The sequence below is a fragment of the Diaphorina citri genome, unplaced genomic scaffold (genome assembly GCF_000475195.1).
Source record: "Diaphorina citri unplaced genomic scaffold, Diaci psyllid genome assembly version 1.1 scaffold4, whole genome shotgun sequence".
NCBI lineage: Eukaryota > Metazoa > Arthropoda > Insecta > Hemiptera > Psyllidae > Diaphorina > Diaphorina citri.
The window spans coordinates 210,729-238,576 of NW_007377443.1; the positions used below are offsets into that span (position 1 = coordinate 210,729).

The following is a 27,848-nucleotide window of genomic DNA, read 5'->3' on the forward strand; positions in this document are numbered from 1 at the left end:
CTCAAATTTCAAAATTACCGTACGCAGTATTGAAAAGAGGGAAGTTTGGCAACATTTCTTTTCCAAACGCCACAGGTTCGTTTTGCAATAAAACACAACCAATACCATAGCTGGAACTGTCAACAGATAAAGTTACGTCTTTGTTAACGTCAACACATTTGTGAACTACATACCAAATATATTTCAAGTCTCTATACTAGCTTATACCGTTTTACCGTTCCCGAGATATTGTTAAATTACACCGAAAACCGCCAAAAAGCGGTAAAATGCCGCCAACCGTTGCACCGGTCCTAACCAAATCGTGTCGCATCCTTGTCACATTTGACAGCTACATATACCAAATTTCAAGTCTTTAGCTCCGTTCTCGAGATATGTAATTATTTTGTTTACAGACAGACACACACACACACGGACCAATGGTTGAAACTTTGGATTTAGGCTCTAGGGACCTCAAAACGTGTTTTGACACTAAAAACTGACCATCGAAAATTTGACCCGATTACATTACTTTCCTTCCTATAGGATAAGGAAAGTGAAAATCTACTCAAATTTATAGAGCTAAGTAAAAGGATAATAGAGCCCCCAAAGGCTCAATTTTATAAAGGCTAAAATAAAAAAACTTACAAGGTAATCTATTTTTATACCCACGGCGAAGGTTTAAAATGTTTTAATGCTAATTACATACGACGAATTCTACCTCTCTCTATTTATAGTAAATTTTTACATTGTACCGTTCTACTTATTCCTATAGGATAAGGAAAGTAAAAAACCGCTTTTGTGAAAATCTGAAATTACCGTACATTTGACGTACAGTAGGAGGAAACTATTGTTACCGTACAGCGGAGGTGAATTACCGTACGTCTGGCAACACTGGTTGGAGTTGGACATCCTGCTGGTAGCTTTCTTTTTTTGAAAAAGAAAATCAGAAATTTTCAGATTTATCAAAATCAATCGACTTTCGACAGTTTCGACTTCGGTTCATGGTTCATCTCTTAACTCGAAGTTCTACGTGACAAGTGTTCATTCGAGGACACAAGAAGGCTTTTGTGAGGACCTCGGGCTCGTTTTTCGTTCAGTTCCAGCCTAGAAAAAGGTCCAGGTATGTTGAAGCTTCTAACCTTTAGTTTTTGCTCAAGAGCTTGTAATGTCATTGTCATGGATTTACAACCCTTTAAGAGGTCTGTCACAGCGAAAAAAGTTAACACCTAAAAGGATAAAGTCTCAATTTGAAAATTTCACATATAGCTACTCTTGTGATGATCCTAACCCACTTGACCTGTAGCTTGTAGTGCTTGTACTGTACCCATATCAGACTGAAAATTTCTAACCAAGGTCTTTTTTCCTTATTGTACATCACAATCTGTATTTGATTGATCAAGATGTGGCAATGGACCAATCAGATTTAATTTGCAAAGTGCAAACTTTTGTTGAATGTTCCCTTGTACACTCAATGAGCCTGTCCTCTTTTTGAAATCCTATTAGGACATCTTAAAAAAGTAGGTATCTCTCTTGGAAAAATGCTAAACTAACTAGGATGCCAGGATATCAGCTTCAAAGCAGATGTTGTTCTTATCAGAAAAACATTGGGTACTTGTGCAGAAGTCATGTCCATCAGAAAAACATTTGGTACTTGTGCAGAAGTCATGTCTGTGGAAGTTTGCTATCAAAGGAACTGGCACAAATGAGCAGTGACCAGTGTTATATGGTTAGGTTAAACGCAAAAAGGAGTTTTCACAATTAAAGCAGTGATTAGTGTTATTATAGGGTTAGGTTAAATACAAAAAGGAGCTTTCTTTTCCACAGTCGTGGCTTCTGCATAATAACCAAACATTGTTTTATCTATTCCAGATGTTTTCCATGATCAAGTATGGTGAGCTCAGAGGTAACTGGATGAAATGTACTGAAACTGTACCTATCATTGTACCTTAAGTCTGATAGGTAATGGTGTTCTTATGGTGATTAAGTTTGCCATATTTCAAATGAAGCAGAGATCAACAGATCTCCATTAAAACAGTATCAGCTCAATCTGAAACTTGAAGGACGTTGGGTACTGAAGTGAGTATTGTTTTATATGTATTACCTATGTAGGTAAACATAGTCACATAAGGAATGGTTTTTCTTTTGAATGGAATATAGTTATATATAAAAAAAGGAATATAGTTATTACAGTATGTATGTATTTCAAAATCTCTCAGGACTTGAGTATTATTAAATTAATGTCCTACTTATATGTTGGTAATTTTTGTATGAAATATTTAGTGTAGTGTAATCTCTTCATTAAGTAAATACTCATGTATCGGGTGTCTTTTATTTCAGAAGTAACATTTCTCTTCAGTACAGTCAGGTGAAGGAGTCTTCATGACCAGCAGAGAAGTGAAAAAAGATAAAATGGTAAGTGAACATTTTCCCCCATTATTAGGTGGGACCTATTTGTACTTTTGCAGGTATGATGGTGCAATTGTGAGAATCATATACCTATGGGATAGTAATAAAATCGGTACTTGTGCAGAAGTCGCATCCGTGAAATATTGATACCAAAGGAACTGGCACAAACAAGTGACCAGTCTTATTATAGGGTTAGGTTAAACGCAAGAAGGAGTTTTCACAATTAGAGCAGTGAATAGTGTTATTATAGGGTTAGGTTAAATTCAAAAAGGAGCTTTTCTTTTCCACGGACGTGACTTCTGCATAATTACCATAAAATCAAATCTAAAAAGATATTTTTTAAATCCTGTTTTGACTGAGCATTTGAAGGTTGTGCTTTCTTTATCTGGTGAACTAAAGTGGGCTTTTTCTCACTTGGTTCCTCCTAGCAAGCATTTGGTCAATTGACAATTGTATTTCTGTTTTCCAGGGTGATGATCCACCTTACCTTGCTGTTGGTACAGATGTAAGTGCCAAATACAAGGGAGCTTTCTGTGAAGCCAAAGTGAGGAAAGTAGTTCGAGTTGTCAAATGTAAGGTAAGAATCTTTGGTCTCTTAAACAAAATAGGCACTTATGTACTTCACTTTCTCTGTCTAGTTCTTAGACGCTATGTGATCTCTATAGACATCTCAGTGCTCTCTAACCTGGTACAGTAGTATTTTAGTGCATTGACCTTATGTTGTTAAACCCATAAAATACACAAGACCTTCTTTAGACTGCTGGGGTAAAGGGACATTTTGCCTCATTCAAGCAGGATAAACAAGGTATATTCTATACTATTTGTTACCTGTGGGATCACTGTAGGGATTATTACCATCATTTTTTGTTATTGAGCTTTTATTTCAGTTTCTTTTAGAGAATAGTTTCCCTTAGGACCAGGGTTCACAAATCTTCATTAACTTTTTGTTAAACTACCTATGCTCAAATGCTCATCCCATAGTGTCTTTCACATCAGATGGACAAGAAAAAATGTATCATGATGGGCTTTAGGTAAATCAAGTATTAAATTTTGTTCTTATGATAATTATTTTGCTCTTTTGCTTTAACAGGTACTACTGAAAAATGGAGGCAATGCATTTGTCACTGATGATCAAATCAAAGGTAGTTTACGGGTAAGTTACATAACAAGTCTGTCTGAGTCCCTTTTTTCCATATCTAATGTGCTTCCATGAGCATTTAACAGAGAGAGGGAGAGTCTTTCATGTAATTACCTACATACCTTATACAAAAAGTTATTATTATTATTATTACTATTATTTTTTTATTATTATTTCAGATTGGCACCAGTGTTGAAGTAAAGCTGCCAGACAAGAAGGACTTTGTAGAGGCTAGCATATCCAGTATTAAAGATCTTAGCCAGTACACTGTAGGTAAGTACACCTAGAAATACATTACTTGAACTTGAATCATCAACCTCCAGATCCAAAGTCCGTGTTAACCACTATGTTTTGTAGGTAATTTCCCTAAGTACGAGTACTTTCCCTCTGTGTTTTTTTCTTTTCTTTTGGGATATGGATGGGACCGATTTCGTTTTGGAATCTGAATTTTCAAAATAACATCTCCCTTAGAGCCCGATTCTACTTGTAACCCTTGCTCCCATTTTTCCGGTGGGGTGAAGGTACTCTTCAAAGTCCTATTCAAACAGTCTAAATAAGCACCCTTATTTCATAATATGTCGAAATATATTAAAAGACCTTGGTTAGACTGGGGGTGTAAAGGGACCTTTCAGTCCTATTCCAGCAGGATAAACAAGGTATATTCTATTCTTTCCCCTCCAGTGTTTGATGACGGGGACATCACAACGTTACGCCGCACAGCTCTCTGCTTGAAAAGCGGACGTCACTTTGCCGAGAGTGAAACTCTGGACCAGTTGCCTCTCACTCATCCAGAACATTTCTCCACACCGGTCATAGGAGCATCACGGCGAGGGAGACGAAGATTGGGCGGCAAGTAAGTTATCCCTTAAATCAATTAATAATCTAAAGTTATTCACATTGACTCGAAAGTACATGCTTTTAGTTTCTAACGAGTTGATTCTTTAGATTAGATGAGAATAGCTTCATATTGCAATATTGTGCATTTCTTCTTAAGGCAAACACCTTAAACACTAAGGAATTTGTAAACAAGAAGTCCTAATTGGATTGCATTTAAGCAAGATGTTTTTTTTTTCTGTAAATAATATTTTCGCCAGCCCAGTTAGCTTGTTTGGTCGTGCGTCTGCATTGTAAACGCTGAGTTCGATTCCTGCCTGGGGTGGATTTTATCCTGAACGGATAATGTTCGTTCTCGGAACAACAACATCAACAACCTTCAATCATTGTGTATGTTCTATTTCAGTGATGACAGTTCGGACGAAGAAGAATCGACGGGCGGGGCAGGTGAGAGACAAAGAGAGGCAGACATAGGCAAGGTGGTGTGCGTGGAAATGAGCGAGAAGAAGAAACAGAAGGACAATTGGTTCCCGGGCCTGATTGTTGCGCCTAACGCGCAGGATGCGGTGCGCATTGACGTCGATGAAGACTATTTGGTGCGCAGCTTTAAGGATGGGAGATAGTGAGTACTTTTTTTTTACCAACATAGGTATAGTTCAGGGTGTCCTGCCCACCAATGTATGACCCACTTAAACTGCTCCAAATCTGTTTGAATTTTCGAAAAAAAAAAAACCGTATTTCTTTGATTTTTGCAAAGAATTTTTTTGGCAATATTGAAATTCGCGAGCAAGTTTGCGAAATCCACGAACTTGATACCATATTATTATTATTATAAGATACCAAACTTGATACCATATTATTATTCTACGTAAAATTTCATGTACAATCATTAATTTTTTTAAGGATCTCCGCCCCCTAATTTTCTGGAAAACTCATGGAAATTTTCTGGGAAAGTCATAGAATTTCATTCTGGGAAAAGCGTATAGATTCTGCATAAGGTCCCCGGTTCGAACCCCACCAACGACAAAAAATTTGTACTCGTTTTTCCATTGCAATTATTTCAACGGGTTCCTTTCTGGTGTTCTCGTATTGACCCAGCACCCAAGTGGGAAGTATTGTGTCTCTTCTCGCCCATCTGATAAGAGGCATTGAATTTAGACATCCTTTGTAAATACTATTTTACTTGTGTTGTGTTTAACAATTGATATGTACCTACAAGTCTTATTATCCCAACTCGGAGTTTCATCTACTTTGTACTTAGATATTTTCAAGGGATTTTTTTTCAAGAGGTTTGATAGAGGGAACTGCAACTATGGTATTGTGTTTGATTTCAGACATCCTCGCCTGGGATTAGCAAAGGTAGAACTACACCACGACGCTCTTCCGCCCGAACTTCCATACGTACTGCCCGGCCTAATACTGGTAAGTCATTTTCCGTTCTATCTAGATAGGAAAAGGAAAGGAATTTTAATTGTGTTAAGCATAAATGCTTGTCACAAATGTCGTTCCCTGCTTAATGCACTACGCTAAATTTTATGGCTTTCATTAATTTGTACCTACTTGATACCATATTATTAGGACTATTCATGATTTTTTTGCGATTTGCGGATTTCGCGAAATACCTATCGAAGAATATTTACATCCATGTTTGTCCACTTTTTTCTCTCTTGTAGCTTTACTGTGCCCAAGAAAGAAGCCACGGAATTCACTCGAGAGATTGGTCTCAAAGTGGACAACCCAAGTCTCAAGCTGGCTGTGGAGAAAGCGCTCCTATTTCTGGACAAGGATGAATTGCCGCCCCATTGGGACCGAGATCTCCTGTTCGGGCTGGTGGACACGGATTTAGAGGATGACTCGGACCAGCTGGACAGTGATGTAAGTATTTAAAAAAAAAAAAAAAAAAAAAAAAAAAAAAAAAAAAAAAAAAAAAAAAAAAAAAAAAGAACACCTACATGGACGTCAACGCATGTATAGGCACTCTCAACGAGGTTCGCTACGTAGAACACGTACAGGCTAAGATCTCCCTCCGTTTCTTCCCGCGTGGTAACCTGCGTATTCTCCTCACATCTCCTCTGGGAACAACGTCGACCCTGCTGTTTGAACGTCCTCGGGATGTTGTGTCATCGAATTTCGACGACTGGCCGTTCCTGTCTGTGCATTACTTCGGGGAGAAGGTGGAGGGACGGTGGACCCTGCAGATCGTCAACGGAGGCAATCGACATGTGAATCAGCCAGGTGAGAATAATATATATTTATTGACGCAATGTCCCAGTATATCATGCTATTCTTCCTCAAAACTTCCACACAGTTAATGGCTCAATTCAAATAATATCTTAAGTGAACACACTATTATTTCCATTTTTACCTTCAAAGGAAACTTGTTCGATCGAGTGACAGCCAAAGCTTCTCTGTCACTTTTTTACCAGGCAAAAATAAAGAACCTTGATAAATAATTAATAAAGCGTGTTAAGCGTGGCGTTTCTTGCCAGGGACATTGCGATCGAAACTCATCATTCAAACGGAAAAAGTTGAAAGAAAATTGCGGCGTTAGGGGTGGTTTTATGGCTTTCTTGGTAGAGAGGAAAAAGGTTGAGGTGTCTAAAGCAGACACTGTTTTTTTCTTCTTTTTTTCGTCCCACCAAATAGATTTCCCCGATTCCCCACTATATTTGGGTTCCAGTTCCAAACGTAGGTAAGTTTATCGTGTAGGTACTTATGTTGTTCTCCCTCTCTTATTCTTAAGAGAGGGTAGGTCTGATAAATGAGTTTCTGGTGAGATTATTTAATACTTTGTTTCTGTCAAGTACCATTGGTGATATGGTAGTTTGAGGGAAAGCAAATACTTTGAAGGTTACCTTTTTTTTTGTGAAAGTGGGCCCAGGCCCCCTCATAAACGCACCCAGTTTCCGGGCCTGACCCTGTATCGAGAGAGGTAGTCGAGGGAGCCATTTACGGGAAACTAAGAGGTTTATAATTTCATGTCATTATTGTATTCTTTTTAATTAAATTTTTACTTTCCAACTCCAGGGTGGGTGGCTAGGACCAGATGGGTAGGTGGGGTGGTATCGCTCTCTAATTAATTTCCCTCCACCCCCCCTTGTTCCACACTGTATTTTATTTCATTTTTCCCGACCATCTTTCAAGTTTTTTCTTATTTTTATTTATTTTTAAGGAAAACTGACGTGTCTGTCACTTATAAAAGCTACCTTTCCCTCCATTTAGGGACCTGGCGAATGCCTTTGAAGTTGCTGCTTTTTTTATTTATTGTCAAGGAAAAATGACGTTTTTTCATTTGAAAACTAGCGTTTCCTTGTAGGTATTTAGGGACCTAACAAATACCTTTGAAAGGGAAAACTGACTAGGTTGTCATTGGAAAGACATTTATTTAGGGACCTAGCAAATGCCTTTGAAAGAGAAAACTGTTGTTGTTTTTAACGTTTCCGACAGCATCAGCTTCACAATTCCGTTTCTAGATCTAGGAACTTCGCCACCACCACGGGATCAGTCCAGAGGGAGGTTGGATCCAGAGTTGTGTACCTAAATGGGAAGTATTGTGTATCTTCTCGCTCATCTGATGAGAGGCATACTACGGGATGGGCTTGTTACGACACAGACCACATGCGCCTAATGTAGCCGTTGTTTCATTGCTACGAAATAAAAACTACGGTGAAACACTCATTATCTCATTAAATAATAACAATGGAGCAGTTGCAAATGGGTAAAAATTATTAATAAAAGGTCGATTCCTACGTAAAAAGTTGTGAAAAATCAAATCTGAAGTCAAAACTCCAAAAAAGTAACTTTAAAAGGTCGAAAATTCAATTTTCAATTGCCGTTCTAATGAAAAAGTTCAAAGAGTTGTGACGTCAGAACTTTAAAAGGTCGAAAATTCAATTTTTAATTGCCGTTCTAATGAAAAAGTTCAAAGAGTTGTGACGTCAGATTTCATAACTTTCAAAGGTCGAAAATTCAATTTTTAATTGCCGTTCTAATGAAAAAGTTCAAAGAGTTGTGACGTCAGATTTCACGTCCAAATGCGCAGAAATGCTTGCGCACGAACAAACGAAGCGCGAGTCATAAATTATGACGTCATCGCCTACGGGAACGTATGCCGTGACGTCAAAGTTCACGATTTACCGGTATTTTTTAAATCGATTTATCTCGGGCTCTAGAAGTCGTAGAAGAAAAAGAAAAATTCCGTTTAGCTAAAACCACGTTGGCACGTACTTTTGTTTAAAAGAGGTCTGATAGAAGGAACTGCATCTGCTAAGGTCTTATCGTCCCGAAATCAAAGATAGAAGGAGGATAGGATAGGAACAAGCCAGCCGTTCTGAGAACGAACCTTATCTGTTTGGAATAAAGTCCGCCCGGGGCAGGAATCGTACCCGCGACCTTCCCTTGATTTAGATTGGTGGAATGCTATATTAGAGTCCATCTTCCCGAAATAGAGTTCCATATTAGAGTTCCGGCACCCTAGTTTTTTCTCAGTGTAGGCTGGGAACGACCCTGTTTCTCCACTCTCTTGTCCTTTTGTTTTATTAGAGCTCGCACACCTAATTTTCCTAATTTAGCTAAAACCACGTTGGCACGTACTTTTGTTTAAAAGAGGTCTGATAGAAGGAACTGTATCTGCTAAGGTCTTATCGTCCCGAAATCAAAGATAGAAGGAGGATAGGATAGGAACAAGCCAGCCGTTCTGAGAACGAACCTTATCTGTTTGGAATAAAGTCCGCCTGGGGCAGGAATCGTACCCGCGACCTTCCCTTGATTTAGGTTGGTGGAATGCTATATTAGAGTCCATCTTCCCGAAATAGAGTTCCATATTAGAGTTCTGGAACTCCGTCACTTGATTGGGCTTCCGGCACCCTAGTTTTTTCTCAGTGTAGGCTGGGAACGACCCTGTTCTCCACTCTCTTGTCCTTTTGTTTTATTAGGAGCTCGCACTCTGTTAACGTAATGTGTTGCAAAGTTTAGAACCAGAACGGCTGAACTGAATGTAGAAAATGGAAATAGATTCTCGAACTTTGCAACTTGCAACACAATACATTGAAATTTCAGCGCATAGCTGCATGACTGGGTCCGTTGCATAAAATTAGTCCATGACTGTCGTAAATGTGTAAAACTATGCGACAGTTAGAGACGAACTTTGCAACTTGCAACACAATACATATTTCAGCGCATAGCTGCATGACTGGGTCCGTTGCATAAAATTAGTCCATGACTGTCGTAAATGTGTAAAACTATGCGACAGTTAGAGGAGCAGTGGAATAACAGGGCCAATTGAAAAAAAAAACAACACCAACAACAACAACAACAACAACAACAACAACAACAACTTCTAACAAGTACTTACTAGGTATTTTACATTGTGTCAGTTGTTTCCATTTTCCCCCACATAATCTTTCAGAATGATTTAAACTTTGAACTTTTAAAAAACAAAAGACTCTTTCGTTAAACAACTGGATATGGGACGACTTAGTTTTTAGCTAAATTCCTTTAGGACAATTACAAATTTTAAAAATTACAAATACTTTATTTAGATTGCCAACGTAGGACTGAGAAGCATTTTCCCCCACATAATCTTTCAGAATGGTTTAAACTTTGAACTTTTAAAAAACAAAAGACTCTTACGTTAAACAACTGGATATTGGACGAATTAGTTTTTAGCTAAATTCCTTTAGGACAATTACAAATTTTAAAAATTACAAATACTTTATTTAGATTGCCAACGTAGGACTGAGAAGTCCCTTTTTGTCTGCAGTTTCAATAAAGTCTCGTTTATTTGGTATAAATTACCCCAAAATAATATTTGTATAAAAGGACAATATTAAATTTCTGTATAAACTCTTTTTTCTCATTTTCATAATTTCAAATTTTCCCGCTCTCTTCTAACTCTAATATACCGGGTCGTTGTGTTCACAGGATCGCGAGGCGAGCACGGACATTAACGATGGCGACGACGACCCTATGCCTCGCGACAACGGCGACAACAAACACGGGACCCGGTGTGCTGGTGAGGTGGCTGCTGTGGCGTTCAATCAGTACTGTGGTGTAGGCGTGGCTTATAACGCCAGTGTAGGAGGTGAGTACCCATCTGGTCCTTTAATGTCCGCCAGACCGTCTGAGAGATGTCAGTCTGAAGATTCTGTTACATTCTATTCTCTCATCTATTGTATTTTATCCTCTCCAATGCTATGCTATTATATCCTATGCTCTCCAATTCTATTCTATTCTATTCTATTCTATCCTATTCTATTCTATCCTATTCTATTCTATCCTATTCTATTCTATTACTATTCTATTCTATCCTATTCTATTCTATTACTATTCTATTCTATCCTATTTTATTCTATTCTATTCTATCCTATTCTATTCTATTCTATCCTATTCTATTCTATTCTATTCTATTCTATTCTATTCTATTCTATTCTATTCTATTGTCATCAGGTACCTCGGCTAGTGCTCCAATAGCGGCCGGTATGTGTGCTCTTGCTCTGGAAGCGAATCCATCACTCACCTGGCGTGACATGCAATACATTGTGGTACTGACATCCAAACCGGGACCTCTGGAAAAGGAAGGAGGCTGGACTGTGAATGGGGTAAGTTAATTAAATTTTATTTAGTTAGATTTTACTACTTAATTTATTTGTTTGTTCATTTATTATTTATTTTACAGTTATTTAACTAGTTTTATTTAGATATTATTATTATTATTATTATTTTTCCTTATGGTCATATTGAAGAGATGAGAGTTATACAGGGAAAACAGTCGAGAGAATGGAAGTGCGGGGGAGAAAAGCTTTTCTTCTGATACCTTAGGGGCCTTAGGTTTTGGTCTTGATACACACAATGCCCTAGGGCAAGGGAGACCGAGAAAAAGGTGGAAAGATTGTGTGAATCAAGACCAAGACCTAAGGCCCCTAAGGGAGAAGAATTTATGAGGACATGAGGTCAGTGTTCTTACGGGACTACCACAAAAAATCCCAGACAAAGCCCAAAAAAATCCCAGAAATCCCTCGATTTTTTTTTAAATCCCTTAAAATTCCTTAATCCTTATTTAATAAATTTCTTAAATTAGTACCTTCTACTAGTTCTACACTTCTACTATACGCACCTAGATGAGGTGCACAATAGGGCTGCTGCTCTTACCTAATCTTCTAAAATTTTTAATCATTTCAATCTGATTTTAATGTAACAAATCGGTTTGAGTAGTATTCTGGGAACTCAAACTTTGGACAGCTCATCAATAAATTGTAATTGTAATTGTAATTGTAATTTTTATTTGACATTTTAATTATACATATTTTTCATATAACTCAGGATAGGCAGGATAGAAACCATTTAGTTTGAAAAACAAACGTCTACAGAAAGATGCCTGAACCGATTCAAGCAACTGTTTCCTCTTTTGAGTATTCGGCATCCAGACAACAGAGGCGTAGTGAAGTTTGGATAGGATTAAGGACTTAAACAAGAGGAGGTAAGGATCAGGGTCACTTATAGGCCGAAGGCGCTCCAACTAAGGGCTGTTAGACTGTCTGAGAGACCTGTAGTCGGAAGCCCCTTCATCCACACATGCTCCAACTAAGGGCTGTTAGACAGTCTGAGTGTGAGTGGCCGGCATACTTCATTTTCATCCCCACTCCTATCCCCACTACATCCTAGGAGGGTAAACAGAACATTCCTAAAAGACCTATGACTTCTTTCTCTGCAGAATTGAATCTCTTCCAACCTAAGTAGCTTGAAGCAGAACGTTGGACTCTTAAGCTAGGGGCTGTGGTTCAGGTCCTGCAAGCGACATAAAATTTAGTAGGGACATTTCGAGGTGAACATTTGATTTGTAAAATACTGTCAACCTCAAAAAAAAAGCTGTATTCCACCGAAGTGGGTCGCTAACGACCCCGTGGGAATAAATGAGTTAATCTATCTATATATCTCTTCAATCCCAAGATTGGTTGAATTCATACCTTTTCAATTTCTTCTACCTTTTCAATTGAATTCATACCTTTTCAATTTCTTCTATTAATTCCCAGGTGTCCGTATGTTGGACGGCGTAGTCAACGACGCTGTGGAGGCGCGGGCTCTCGGCCTCAACATCAATCATATCGACATCTACTCGGCCTCCTGGGGCCCGGAGGACGATGGCCGCACGGTAGACGGCCCCGGGCCTCTAGCGAGGCGCGCGTTCATTCACGGCGTCACCTCGGGGCGCCGGGGCAAGGGGTCGATCTTCGTGTGGGCCTCCGGGAACGGCGGCCGACACACAGACTCGTGCAATTGTGACGGCTACACGAACTCGATATTTACGCTCAGTATATCGAGTGCTACTCAGGGCGGGTGAGTTTAGTCCTATTTTTTACTGTTATTTTGACATTATTTATTGAAGTTTGAAGTGTGAAATGTTACTAACGGATAGGCATAGTAGTATTAGCGGAGTCATACTCAGGGCGGGTGAGTTGTGTCATTTTAGATTTTCTTCTTTTGACATTTATTGAAGTGTGAAAGGGTGAGTTTTTTGTCCAATTTTGTTACCAACGAATGGGCATAGTAGTATTAGGTAAGGTGGGGTCCCTCACAGGCCAGCCATTCACTATCAGGTAGACTTGACAGGTACGGCTGAAAAGGTCCGTCTCGTCTGTCAGGTCTACCTGACAGCTGGCCTTAACATTGAGGAGGGGTCCGTCAGACCCCCACACAATTTGTTTGAAAATGTCAATCCCAGGACCCAGGATAGTGACCATTATTTAGACCAGCTCCATCCACCAGAGATCTTGATTTAAACGTAGGCTCTCTCATTTACCACTGTAAAGCGTCTCATTTACCTCTGTAAAGCGTCCTCGGCTGGACCTCATAAATATAAAGTTAGTAGGAATTGGTGGAAAAAAAAAAAAAAAAAAAAAAGGGTTTTGGGTTCTTACTTCTTACTATGTGTTACTATGTTACTATGTTACATTCAACTTACTATGTGTTATTGATAGTTTCTCTCTGTGAATGCTCTGACATTTCAGGTGAAGAGGAAACTGAGTCACAACTTCGGATACGGTCTGATGGATGGAGGCGCTATGGTGACACTAGCAGAGCAATGGGTTAATGTACCTCCTCAGCATATCTGCAAGAGTCAAGAGATCAATGAAGAAAGGTGAGAAAAATGTTATATTTAGTCAGCTCCCATGGCGTAGTGGTCACTGCACTCGCCTTGCACGCGGGAGACCCGGGTTCGATTCCCGGCGGGGTCAAGAAATTTGTATCATGCAAATGATTGATCCCGTGACTGGCTGTTGCGGGGCCCACTCAGCCTCGTGAGGAAAATGAGTAGCTATGACATGTAAATGCGCATAGCGACCGGTGCCAGCATGGTAGGTAAACATTGGTTGTTAGGATTATTGAGATACTTATTGGGAAAAATCCTACAATGCTGCAGTGAGCACCAAAGTTGTGACATAACACAAAGAAATTGCATTTACAAATCCTCTGTATGGTAAACAATGTAATCAAGTAAACATGTCTGCTAAATTTTATTTAAAGCGGGCAAACTGATCAAAAGTTACGGTGAAACAAGGAGTTTCATTATAAATGCAAGAGGTTTGATAGAGGGAACTGTAACTGATAAGGTCTTATCGTCCCGAAATCGACGAAGAAGGAAGACAGGATAGGAGAAAGTCGGCCATTCCGAGAGCGAACATTATTCAATCAATGTGATTTCTCAATTTTCTCGCTCTCGAATTTTCGACCCATTATTCGTTCAGGATAAAATCTGCCTTGGGTAGGAATCGAACCCGCGGCCTAGCGCTTACAAGACAGTCGCGTTACCAAAGTAACTAGGCTGGCGACTAGAAATAAAAACAAGCTTTTGGTCAGACCCAAACAGAAATCGACTTTCCATTTTTCGAATAAGCTGAATTTATTATTGTTATTTTTATTTCGTTTCAGAGGAACGAGTATTCGGAAAGCATAGGTTGTCAAATTATCAAGCAAGATGATGTTACTCAGGTAAGTAGTGCCAACAAGAAAAACTGACTTCCTTTCCAATTGAACCCACTTCCCTTATTTTGAAAAAAAAAAAAACTTTCTCCGCCAAAGACAAGAGAAACGGCAAACGAAAAATACTTATCCAAAGAGCGCTTAGAATCAGGAAAGTATTTTTCACCATTTTCTTATCTATTGTTCCTCTATTCTCTTATCCATTTCCCCAGGAGGGGTTGAGCGGACTCAAATCATGTCCCCCGGACGGTCTAGTCTGGAGACTTGCAATCTGCAGTTCGCACGCTCTATACTCGATGGGCGGGGCAAAGTCTTTCGCTCACGTGTGGTTTGAGTTTGTGCAGGAGCTACGATATCGGTGGGAGAATTCATTGCGGATACCGGGGTAAGTGAGAGACAACTTTTACCAGATTGATTTTTTTTTTCCTTAGATAAAACTTTTTACGGAATTGATTTTTTATTTTGAGATATAACTTTTTTCCTAATTGATTTTTTCGAGATACAACTTTTTACCTGGGTAATCGATTTTTTTTTTTTTTTTTTTTTTTTTTTTGGGATAAATTTTTTACCTAATTTTTTTTTTGGCATATAGATGTATCATGGTCTATGGTCGATCGACATTGGCTTGAACCCTTGATCATATCCACACCTTCTACCATTTTCACTAAAATCCTTTGATCTTACCTACTTTTAAGGTTTTCAACTGTAGTAGGGCATCTTCGGTTCTTCTGATTTATGATGATGCCAGACTTTGGGGCCTACTACAATATTGGTTCCATTTTTCAGAGGTTTCTCATCCCATATCCTCTCTTCCTGTCATTTCCAGAACCAAGCCGTGGTACCTGGAGAAGTGCTCCTCCACTCTAGCCACCACCTACTCGTCCGGTACTCCTGGACATGATAAGAGTGTAGCCACAGTGGACATGGACGGGAATCTGAGACCAGACCGGATATGTACTGTGGAACATACAGGTGAATAATCTTTTCACACTGGTAATGCCGCCACTGGTCGCTACTCGATTAAAGTAGCTACTCAATTGTCCTCAAGAGGCTGAGTGCACCCCGAACTTCAAGCACAGAACCGAAAAAATTTCGACCCCGCCGGGAATCGAACCCGGGACCTCCGGCGTGCGAGCCTAGTGTGATACCCACTCGGCCACGGAGGTTGCTATATTCTATTCTCTTTCTTTGTTTTTTTTTTTTTTTTTTGGGCTCTAGAAGTCGTAGAAGAAAAAGAAAAATTCCGTTGGTTTTCATTTTTCCTACTCTATGACTTTGCAATATCACCCAAGTAAGCGCAACTGATCTATTAAATTTTACTACACTATAATTATTAATTATACTTCTCGTCCACATTTCTCTCCCCCAGGTATCCTCAAGAAGTGGCAGCTCATATTCTACGGCACGGCCACCAACCCCATCCGCCTGCGCAGTCAGAGTTTTACTACACTATACTTAAACTTCTCGTTCACATTTCTCTCCCCCAGGTATCCTCAAGAAGTGGCAGCTCATATTCTACGGCACGGCCACCAACCCCATCCGCCTGCGCAGTCAGAGCACCGCCCAGGGCGCCCCGTTTGCCGTCAAGCAGGCGCAATCTCAACAGCGCGGCGGCTTTGCTTTTCCCCCGTCAGGATTTTCTACGTTCGGATCTGACCTGTTCACGCAGCCGTTCCGAAATCTGCCCGATATATTTTCCGTGGCTGGCAGCGATATAGATGTGAGTAACGTTTACTGTACCCGCCTGGGAAACTGGAGGTTGTGGGTTCGAATCCCAGAGGCAAGTCATAGAATTTCATCGTTGAACGAACGTAGCTAGTTTTACTTCACAAATTTTGAATTAAGTAGGTTGTTTTTTTTTTTTTTTTTAAGAGGTTTGATAGGGGGAACTGTAACTGCTAAGGTCTTATCATCCCAAAATCAAAGAGAGTAGGAAGAGAGGATATGAGAAAGCCAGCCTTTCTGAGAACAAACATTATCAATTCAGGATAAAATCCACAGGAAGACAGGATAGGAGAACCGTTCCAAAAACGAACACTATTCGTTCAGGACAAAATCCGCGTCGGGCGGGAATCGAACCCTGGCGTTCACAGGACAGACGCGCTACCAACCAAGCTAACCAGGCTGGCAATAGTAACTTGATGTGTTTTGATATGAATGATGAAATGTTAATATTTATTCTCCTTGTGTTTCCTTCCTCAGGTGTCTGTAACATCATTGAACAGTGAGCGTTCCAGTGGTAGCAACCCCAGCACCAGTCTAGCCATAGGGTCCAACCGGCCCAGAGAAGGTCAGCAAGTTCTGCATGATTGTGATCCCGAGTGTGACCCTCAGGGATGCTATGGCAAAGGCCCTACCCAGTGTATTGCCTGCAAACAGTACAGACTAGATAAGTACGTAGAGTCGTGTATTTTATGGGTTTAACATGGTACAATACATAATTAATACAGTAGACCTTGCTTAAATAGAATAGAATAGAATAGAATAGAATATACCTTGTTTATCCTGCTCGAATGAGACTAAAAAGTCCCTTTACCCCAGCAGTCTAAACAAGGTCTCGTGTATTTTATGGGTTTAACATGGTACAATACATAATTAATACAGTAGACCTTGCTTAATTATATAAAAAAAAAGAAATGGGATTCTCAAGTCCTAAACCCATCTGTGATAAGAACAACAACAGTCAAGTGGATTTAAACACATCTGGAATGATATATCCCATTTTAAAGATAATGTTTCTGTGGGACGTATTGTCCTCTTAGGGGTGAAAGGGTTAAAAGTTGTTTTTTTTTTTTTCTTAGTCAGCTTTTCTAACTCTTAGTCAGCTCCTGCAGGCCCATATCAGACTGAAAATTTCTAACCAAAGTCTTTTTTCCTTATTGTACATCACAATCTGTATTTGATTGATCAAGATGTGGCAATGGACCAATCAGATTTAATTTGCAAAGTGCAACCTAGCTGAGGGTCCAAACCAAACTTTAGTGCAAGTAAAATACATATTCTATCCAATAACCAACTAGCATGTACGTACATTACATCTAGAACAAAATTTCTAGGTGGTCGGAATTTCATTTGGCTCAGTATATAAATGGAAATTCACAAAGTTACAGAGTCCTCCATCAATATAGTGATGTAAGCCCCGCCCCTTTTTTATTTCTGGCACATTTGTAGGATAGGGAAATTTTTAACATACAATAGATTTTCCATTGAGAAAAAGAAAAAAAGAAGAAGAGGATATTTGGGACTGTAAGACCTCTCTTTTCGATTTCGGGACTATGAGACTTCGTTAAGGCTCCCTTTAGTACTTGAACTTTTTTTTAACTTAATTTTATTTTGTTTGTTTGTAACCTTAAACGAGCTATTTAATTTGCTTGGTTTTAAGCTCTATCTATTTGTTATTTCATTGACTTTCCCTTGACTACAGAGTTCAGACGATGAGCCTCGTGAGGAGAAAGACCATTTCGTGGCTCAGCTGTACAAGTTCATGGACGACCGAGGCACCCCCATCAACAAGGGCCCGGTCATTCAGAGTAAGGACGTGGATTTGTATCGCCTCTTTCGAGTGGTGCACAAGCTGGGCGGATACAATCGGGTGACAAATCAAAATCAGTGGAAGTTGGTCACTCACAAGATGAACTTTGGCCAGTCCATGTCCACGGTGAACAACGTGAAGCATGCGTACAAGAAGTAAGTTTATATCATTTTTTTTTTTTTTTTTTTTGCCCCAGAAGAAGAAGAAGATTAATCATAATGTAGTTATAAAAGTACCTATTAATTATTCCCTTTTCTGTGTATGGCCAGGTTTCTGCACAGTTTCGAAGATTTCTACCGCAAGCTAGGCTGCACGATGGTGAATCACCCGCGCGGTAACCGCAGGTCTAACAAATCCAACCGAAGTCTCATCCGAGACAAAGACCGCGCTACACCCGTTCAGAAAGAATCGGACCGAATTAAACTCGAACCCACCGGTCCCTCGAGTGCAAGTACGGAACTAAACCGTAGCGAATGTCCTACCGAAGTGAAAGTGGAAGTGAAGAAAGAAGATGAAGAATTGACACCGAAGAGAGAGAAAACGAAGGAATTCGAAGCCAAGCGAGATCGCCAAGTGAAAGAAGACGCTTTGCGACGGGAGAAAACGCGAGATAAAGCGGCAAGAGACAAGGAGAAAGACAATAGTAAGGAGAGTAAAGACAAAGTAGAGTCCATCATACCTTTGGCCAAGAAGAAAATAGAGGAAACCTACGGCAAACTGAAGGTGGAGGATAAACCCAAGACAAGTATTGGGATCCTGGCCAAGTTTTCTTACAAGAAAGAGAAGCCTGGTGTTCGAGGTGGCGAGGAGAAGGAGAGACTGAATAGAGTGAAGAAATCCCTGGGTAAAGGATCCAGCTCAGGACTAATGGAAAGACAGAAGCGAACAATCAAGGAAACAGTCAAGGCGTTTGCCAAGAGTCTTGGATTTGGCGGAAAGAGTGGAGGAGGCAGCACTACAGGAACGAGGAAAATGTCCGCGAGTACAACCAGTGGAAGTGGCGAGGATGAGGAGAAGAAAAAGAAAGAGGATGGGGCCCTCGCGTCTACTGAAAAAGTAAGTTGAGAATCTCTTTCCCTCCAAAATTTTTAATCCCGTAGGTACTTCCTTTTCTGTGTTTAAGTGATGTAATCATTAGTGGATTAATTATGTGGGTATCGTCCACTTTTGTCTTTTTTAAATAAAAATCTTCAAATGTGTGGTTTATACCTTCCTAGACAAAAGATATTTACTTAAAAAAAAAAAAAAAAAATAAGAATAAAAGAAGGGTGGATTGCACTTTTGGCTGCTTTCTCCTGGAACTCCTACGACTCCTAGAAACCTTGCATCTCCTGAAAGTCCCATCACTCCTAGAAATCCTTCAATTTTGGAAAGTCCAACAAGTTCTGAAGCTTATGGAACTCCAACGGTCAGTCCTGAAGTGCAAGTGCCTCGTCGTACTACTCGGGTAATTAGAAGAACCAGAAGATTAATTGAAGAGATGTGAAGGCTTATCCTGACGAAGGGAATGTTGTGTATGATGGTGGTTTCGAACCAGTGTATTTCGGTTTTCCAATATCCAATATTGGCTAGAGTGAATTGATTCAATCCTCAGTCTTGGTTTTCACTCTGGTGAGTCTACACAAAATAAATTCGTTCCAATGTTCTATTTTCAAAGTGATCTTTTCTTACTACATTAGAACTCCAACTCAACAGTCTCCACTGAAGAAAAACAAAACTAAGAAACTAGTCTTACCTCCATCTCTAACAGCCTCACTCTCGGGTCTAGCATCAGGGCCGGTATCCGACCAGTCCCCCCTCAGTCTCAACCTCCTCACAGGGCAGGCCTTGACATCGTCTTCCCCTCTCACGTCTGATCCTTCTCCCCCTTCCTCTGTCCAGCCCTGGGAACACTCCACAGGGCGGGATGCGGTCTGTCCTAGGTTGAATAGGTAGAGGTATTCGGAAGAGTAACTGTGCAGAGGACAAAGAAGATCAAATGAAGATGGATTATCTATTTGACTAAATAAACAACTTTATTGATGAAAAAGAGTAGGTCTGGCTGGGGAACGTTAATCAGGGAGTAGGCCAGCATAGTCTGGCTGGGGACTTTAAAAAGGGAGTATACCAGCCTGAATTCCCCTTGCTAAAGAATTAGCAAAGGTTGAGTGCGAAGGGCATCCGCTCGTAAAATTTGTAGCCAAAACCAAATGTCAGCCCAAAGCAATCACCCTTGTTAGGGCTGATTGAGAGGCTGACGAAAAACGCCGACCCCGTCTGTACGGAAAAAGGCGAAGAAAAAGAAGAAGAGAAGAAAGAGTCTAAGTAAATAAAATGCCCAATTAATCTAAGTTTTATTTATTATTATTTTTTTAAATTTTTATTTTTTTAAAGGAATTTTAATTGTGTTAAGCAATTTATGCTTGTCACAAATGTCGTTCCCTGTTAAATACACTGCGCTAAATTTTATGGCTTGACTGGGACCCGAACCACCGTCCTCCAGATCTTAAGTCCACCGCGCTAACCACTACACCACTGAGGTTGGTCTTAATCTATATTCTAAGTTTAGTCTTCATCGAACTATCTAACTATCCACAGTTCGGGCCTGGAGATCGTCTCACCTCACAAGTGCATATCGGTGGGGGACAAGCTCAAAGTATACTACGGCCCCAATCACAAGTCCAAGGTGACATATGAGGCCAAAGTTCTGTCCACCCGGGAAGAAGACGGCAAGGAACGGGAATATCTGGTGCACTATACTGGATGGAATACGCGCTATGACGAGTGGATACGGAGGAATCGCATTGCCGAAAATCTGAGCTGGACACCGGCGCGGTCTTCGAAGCGAATTGGTAAACCCGAGGCCCAGCAGACACCATCGTCCTCACAGCGCTCCTCAGAGGTAAGTCAAAACATTGTAACGCGCTGGAAATCCTGGAAAAGTCATGGAATTCGCCACCCGGTCAATAATTTAAAAAAAGTTCAAATTAAATATCAAGTTTTTCTGAAAAACGGCCTGCGGCGCATTCCCCCTCATATTCCTTGACGTTCTGCATATTGCATATTTTATTTAAATGAAGGGGGTAATCTTACTGATTTTTAAGGAGTAATGCAGGACCCTCTAACAGTGAAACATCTGATACAAAACCCAACGCGGAAACCAAGATGAAAGTGGAGGAAAACAAAGATAGCAGTACGCCCAGGACCCTCTAACAGTGAAACATCTGATACAAAACCCAACGCGGAAACCAAGATGAAAGTGGAGGAAAACAAAGATAGCAGTACGCCCACTGTGCTAACGAGTAGCAAAGATACTGTGCCTGAGCCAAGTAAAAATAAAGATACTACACCAACTTTGTCAACCAAAACGAAACAGAGTCCTGTGATTATTTCAAGTAAAACTAAAGATAATGCTCCAACAAGCTCGAGTAAAATAAAGGAGAGTTCACCTGTAATATCAACAAAACCTAAAGACAGTTCTCCCATATCAACTAAAACTAAAGAAACGTCTCCAATGTCAATCAAAACTAAAGAAAGTGCTCTCATTATCTCAAGTAAAACCAAGGATAATGTGCCAAATATACCAATTAAAATGAAAGATACATCGATACTGTCAAGTAAAAGTAAAGAAAGTATTTTATCTCCATCAAGTAAATCCAAGGACAGTACTCTCATAAGCTCAACTAAAAACAGGGACAGTTTCCCTGCAGTACCGTCTAGTAAAAGTAAAGAAACTCCAACTACGTCAAATAAAATCAAAGAGACTTCTCCTACAAGTAAAAATAAAGATTCTCCAGTTATCTCAAGTAAGAATAAGGATGTTACTTCAATAGCGTCCAGTAAAATCAAAGAAATTTCTTCTGTCTTAGTGAAAAGTAAAGATAGTCCGTCAAATACCTCGAGTAAACTTGATCCACCCTCAAATGTCACCAAGGATATTGCTAAGCCTTCTCTATCTACAACCACCTCTGCCGAAACAAGTAAACAAACTGTACAGGAAACTAAGAAACTAGCGGTGAGGGAAGACAAGTCCAATCTAGAACCCCTCGTGAAGAAGGACGACGAAAAGGAAGAAAAATTGAAAGAAGAACCAAAGAAAAACAAAGAGGAGCTGACGACACCTTCGGAAACGGCGACAAAACGTGACAGTGTGACGCCGTCAAAGAGAAACCTAGATGAACATGTGGCGAAGGATGAGGATCAATGTAAAAAACCTGATGATACTCCAAAAATAAAGGAAGAGGTTGGGAAGGAATCTGACCTGGACGAAGAAGCTCTCAAGAAAGGAGAAAAGTCGAAGGAGCTGGCCAGTGTTTTCGAGTTTGACGAATCTCTTGAGGATGAAATGGTTGACATTGAAAGTGACTCTTACCTGATAGCGACCAAGAGGAAACTAGAAAACCTGATGGAAAGTCCAAGCAGCGAGTTCATCAGCAATAAAATGCAGAAGTTGAATGAGTTGGAGAAACTTAAACAGAAACTATTCATGGACTGCAGTGGTGAGAGTGAAGATTTGGAGGAGAAAGTGGAAGAGTCAGAGAAAGCGGCAAAGGAGGGAGAGGAAGACAAGGAGGTATCGGGGGTGATACAGAAGGAGGGAGAGAAACAAGAAGAGTCATCACAGTGTCTAGAGACAGAAGAAACCTTGGTGAGTTCAAAACATCTTCATTTCTCTTTTAGACTAGACTAGACAATTTTATAGGTGTCTATTGCAAAGCCCAAGAAGGCAAATCGAGAAGAATCTAAACGCACGCAATCTGCAATTTTTTCAATTTTATAGGTGTCTATTGCAAAGCCCAAGAAGGCAAATCGAGAAGAATCTAAACGCACGCAATCTGCAATTTTTTCTCATGTGTTAGTGTTGAACATTTTTGTCCAATTTAATCAAAATGGGGTTAAAATAAATAAAACATCGAGTTGAAACTTCACACTCCCTTCACTCATATGTTTTATTTTCCCTAGGAGGAGGAAGTGGACAACACGTTGCTATGCAAGGAGACCATACCGGGAAGTCCTACGCCCTATCAGGATGAGCTGAACCTCATCATGGAACTACCCCCCACTACGAGCAGCAGTTGTAGCAATAGTAGCAGTACAGGGAGTACTACTGCTAATGCTGTGCTGGACAATACCCCGCCCACCACACCAGAGTCAAGTCTATCTCCACCTCGCAAGTAAGTCAATTGATGAAATTAAATAGAAGGGACCGACCTAGCCCTTACAAGGCAGGTGTTCTACCAAAAAAAAAAAGAGTTTGACAGAGGGAACTGTAACAACGGAGGTCTTACCGTCCCGAAATCTAAGAGAAGGAAGACAGGATAAGAGAAAACCAGTTCGCCTTAAGTTACCTGTACAAAATTAAGTTCGTCCCGGGTGGGACTCGAACCCCCGATCTTCGAGGTAAATGGCTGGTCTTATCTGGATTTCAACCAGCTCCCATGATTTGCGCTGTAGAGACTGAATAAGCCCTGACTTAGCCAGCAATACATGTGCTGGTCCATTTGCATTTATTTCAAAATAACTTGAACGTTTCATTGACTGTAAAGTTCTTGAGTGCCAGCCTAGTTAACTTTAAGGGTAGCGCGTCTGCCTTGTAAGCGCTAGGTCGCGGATTCGATTCCCGTCTGGGGCGAATGTAATCTTAAGCAAATTGGTTTCTTTCATATGTTTTTTTTTCCATAGAATACCTTGTTTATCCTGCTCGATTGAGACTAAAAAGTTCCTTTACCCCAGCAGTCTAAACAAGGTCTCGTGTATTTTATGTGTTTAACAACAAAATACAATAAATGCATAATACAATACAATACATAATGTTTACAACAAAATACCTTGTTTAATTATTTTAAAAAAGGTTCGTTCTCAGAACGGCTGTTCTTGAGTGTTTACTAATGGAGTTGTTTTTATTGTTGTAGCGAGTGTTCAACGCCGTACGAGGCAGGAAGTACGGGTGGCATGTATGCCAAGATGATGACCGGAGACACCGAGAGTCCGAAAAAGATGTCTGGAATGAAGAGGAGGAGCAGTCAGACCGAACGGAATCTGAAGAAGCGACTCAAACAGAGCCCTCGCAACACAGGTACGTCCTTAAGTCTAGAGAGGTAGACTGTTTTTTAGGTACGTAGACGTAATTTTTACGCACTCATTAAAAAAGAGCTGTTTTTTGCGACTGTGAGATGCACAATCAAAAATAGATATGTTTCAAGTTTCAAAACATTTTTTATTATTTAAAAAATACAATTATTTTATAAAGGTAACATTATAATCTGTTAAAAATTTCATATAAATTCCAGCACCTTAATGGTGTTATGTATAATTTTATTTGGCAAAATGTTGAATATTTTCAAGTGTTACGTTCTGGAGCTTAAACTATTCAGTTACCTAGCAAAGTTTTTCATTCCATCTTGTCTTTTGAGGAGCATTATTTCAACATCTCCTTTGATTGGGGGAGGGCGATTCCATTGCCATGGAATCGACCTCAGTGATGTCCTTGGTAGACTTCTGAAGGTTGGTGGTTTTAAGTCCAAGTCAAGTCATATATAATTTGGTGAATCAATCGAAGAACGAGACGTGTGACATGTATTCATGTAAACACAATTGAAATTTTATTCGTTTGTATAATTTTATATGCCATAGAGGAAAGTATTGTAAGAACGTCTCTTCTAATAAGTAATTCGAGAAAGTTGTATATTTTAAGCTTGTAACATATAGCTCTAATAATTATTAGCTTATAAGCTAATAACATTAAATTTAATTTAATTATGAATTCGTATTTTTCTAATATAAGACATGTTTTTATTATTATTTATTTTTAGCTTTTAAAGTTAGCATTGAAATGTATTCTAATTTTTCGATTATGTATACCTCCCCTGTAAATTGTAATATTTTTTTGGATGTATTAAAGTGACATTAAAATTAAATTTCAAAATTCCTACTTTTTATTGTACTTTTTAAGGTATTGACATTTCCTTAATTATAAATATGTACAACTTGGTTATAAACCTGCCTCGGTGGCGTAGTGGTCAAGACGCTCGCCTGGTAAACAGGAGAGCGTGGGTTCGATCCCAAAGAACAGGATTATTATTTTTAATTAGATTCATATTAGACACCCAAAGTAGTTTTCCAGCCTTACGTGTGTTTTTCAGGTAGTTAAGTGGTTAATTTTCCGGGAAGGACGTGAGGTAAAAAGGCAAATAAGTTCTCATTCTGATCCTTGAATAAAGCGCAAGTTTTCCTGCGCTAAAATTTTCTTGGACAAAAACCGCGTGTTTCGTAACGTGAAAATCAAACATAACAACGTAAATCTTTTCCGAACTTAAAAAAAAAAAAATTTAAAAGCAGAGAGAACCCTTTGAGGAACTGCCAGCTTGCTAGGCTGGTTAGGGTTAGCTGTTCTCCTCCCTGTTTATAGTCCCACAGCCAGACGCTAGTCTTCTCTCTGTTTAACGTCCCCTAGTTAGACAGTAGCGTAGGGGTCATAGTGCTCGCTTGGTAGACAGGAGGGTGCGGGTTCGAGCCCAGCCGAGACATGGAATTTTATCCTTAGTTATTTGTTTGAGAATTTCACCACACAATGATAGACCTCTAGTTGTTTCATTTATTCATCAAGCATTATCTAAAGCGAACACGCACATTTATGAAACTTCTATACCACCTACTATAACGTGTTAACATTGCCTAGTGGTTACCGTTCACTCAAAAGGAAGAGAATGCCCTAGGCATTAATCCCGCCCCTGAGTTAGGATTTTTCCAGGGGTTCTTAACCTTTTAGAATTGGCGGACCACTATTGATAAACCAAAAATCTCGCGGATCACTTGAGATTATGTATCTATATGCAATCAATTGTACATTGTACACGCTATGTGACAATGGGTATGTATTAGAGGACCTATATCTACCTGTTGTATGAAAAGAGGAAAGATTTTTTTTTTCTTTCTTAGGGGTATGTTTTATAAAATAGAGACACGATGACTTTTTCCTTACTCACCTCTCGTGGACCACCTGAAACCTTCTCGCGGACCACTAGTGGTCCACGGACCATAGGTTAAGAATGGCTGGGTTCTCGTGTGACTCTACTGAAAAATGAGAGCTAAGGTAAGAAAATTTCAATTAATATTATTTTCTATGGTTTATTTTAACTATTATTAGTGTATACTACACGTAAAATATTCAATTTTGTCCAAAGTAGCTGTAGATTTTGAGATATTACCCTAAAGTCTCCCCAAGGCCTTCTGACGAAACGTGTACCACTCATTCCCAGGTACCTACTTACTCAATGAGAAATGTTGGATTTTCATTTAATACTTTCCCTAATTACCCTATGTCGAGATGAGAGTGGTGTTTTATTGCTAGATTTTCACGAAACTTCTTCTTACACCACGTGAGGTGTCTTTGTCTGATGGTACCTAGGTTCAACTACCCCTGTGGAGGTGTGGATATTTCTAACACAGAAGACAATGGGACAATTCTACCATTTAGTTAATTAATTTAATTTCTATATTTGATTTCAGTGGAGAAAGAAGCGTATGCGCAGGCTGAAGAGAAAGAGGAGGAAGATGAGAGCAAGATCCAAGTAGATTTGACATCTCACTTGAAATTGATTTGTTCATTGGAACCTCATATTCTTTGGTAAGTTGTTTGGTTCCTGCATCGAAACCTCAGTGATTCTATTTGTGCTCACATTATACACCTAGCTTGGTGTGTTTGTCCCTCAATGCTAAGAAACTCATGCCTATTTAGTCCCAGCTCAACATTTCTTTAAGACACTACCATGAGTTCTAGGATGTATCCATCATTATTCTCTGACAAGTACTCTAACTATGAAGTTGGTTAAAGATTTACACTAACCCTGAGTGGAGTACTGTGCCCTAGAGCAGGGGTTCTTAACCTTTTAGAATTGGCGGACCACTATTGATAAACCAAAAATCTCGCAGACCACTTGAGATTATGTATATATGAAAAGAGGAAAGTTTTTTTTTTTCTTTCTTAGGGGTATGTTATATAAAATAGAGACACGATGACTTTACTTTTTCCTTACTCACCTCTCGTGGACCACCTGAAACCTTCTCGCGGACCACTAGTGGTCCACGGACCATAGGTTAAGAATGGCTGACCTAGAGGTTAGGTGGTATAGAACACGTGTTAACATTGCCTAGTGGTTACCGTTCACTCAAAAGGAAGAGAATGCCCTAGGCATTAATCCCGCCCCTGAGTTAGGATTTTTCAATTTTTTTTTTTTTTTTGTGTTTTTATTTATTCAATTTTCGTTTCAATTGTTATTTTGTTTTGTGGACCTATTTGTAAATATTGTAAAATCCTAATAAAGTGTTATATAATAATAATTATTATTTCAGATCCAGAGCTGGATCAAGCTCAGAGGATCGCCGTTGTTCAACAAAAGCTCCAGGATCTGAGGAAAGAGTACATGATGTACAAACAAGAGCTTGTTACCATTGATAGGAGACGCAAGAAGATAAGACGAAGAGAGCGCGAAAACAAGAAGAACAGCGAGCGTATTAGTCCGCCAAGTATTTCCACTGCCAACCAGTAATAAATCAGGTTCGAGTTCCACACGAGGCAACTTTTTTTTTACTACTTTTATTTATTGTTGAATTTATTTATCAAACGTTCTCTGGAGCCAAACGTAATGGTAAACCCGCACATTTACCAAACACAAAGCAATTTGTGTGTGGGGTACCTATTTAGTATTTTGTATCTTTAATGTCTACACATTGTTGATGTTTGAAAAATTCCATCAATGAATGTGGATCTGTTATGAATTTCAATGATGAGTATTTACTATTTAGTCTTACCGTTGGAATTCGGTATCTTAATGATACATCTGTACAGTACATACATAGGTAGGTTTTTTGCCTACTTGAAATATAGGTACCTATTATGTATACGTACATATTCAATAAATGTACATGGATTTCCTTCAGTACCTACTTGAATGGTTTTATACGAATATTACCACTTTTTTTTATTTATTTTATTATTGTAGA

The 27,848-nt window shown here is 39.5% G+C and overlaps 1 protein-coding gene and 1 long non-coding RNA gene across 2 annotated transcripts; both read left to right on the top strand.

Moving 5' to 3' along the window:
* Positions 1–887: 887 nt before the first annotated feature.
* On the top strand, positions 888–27,820 carry LOC103521388 (AT-rich interactive domain-containing protein 4B). The gene is made up of 19 exons (XM_026829681.1): positions 888–1,099; positions 1,849–2,055; positions 2,317–2,391; positions 2,855–2,962; positions 3,476–3,538; positions 3,703–3,796; positions 4,205–4,376; positions 4,764–4,979; positions 6,031–6,232; positions 17,760–18,022; positions 18,137–18,929; positions 19,563–19,687; positions 20,445–20,768; positions 20,951–21,007; positions 21,096–22,494; positions 22,809–23,020; positions 23,759–23,922; positions 26,355–26,405; positions 27,198–27,820. The coding sequence occupies exons 3-19, from the start codon at positions 2,359–2,361 to the stop codon at positions 27,392–27,394; spliced, it is 4,473 nt and encodes a 1,490-aa protein (XP_026685482.1). The 5' UTR covers positions 888–1,099; positions 1,849–2,055; positions 2,317–2,358; the 3' UTR covers positions 27,395–27,820.
* Positions 8,106–8,413, top strand: LOC108254162. Its single transcript, XR_001809881.2, has 2 exons — positions 8,106–8,166; positions 8,318–8,413. It is a non-coding gene; the product is annotated as an uncharacterized LOC108254162 (long non-coding RNA).
* Positions 27,821–27,848: the final 28 nt, after the last annotated feature.

Coding starts and splice junctions, on each gene's coding strand:
- LOC103521388 (XM_026829681.1), top strand. CDS start 2,359: ATGACCAGCAGAGAAGTGAAAAAAGATAAAATG. Junction 2,963..3,475: donor TTCGAGTTGTCAAATGTAAG/GTAAGAATCTTT, acceptor TTGCTTTAACAG/GTACTACTGAAAAATGGAGG. Junction 23,021..23,758: donor AGTCTATCTCCACCTCGCAA/GTAAGTCAATTG, acceptor TTATTGTTGTAG/CGAGTGTTCAACGCCGTACG.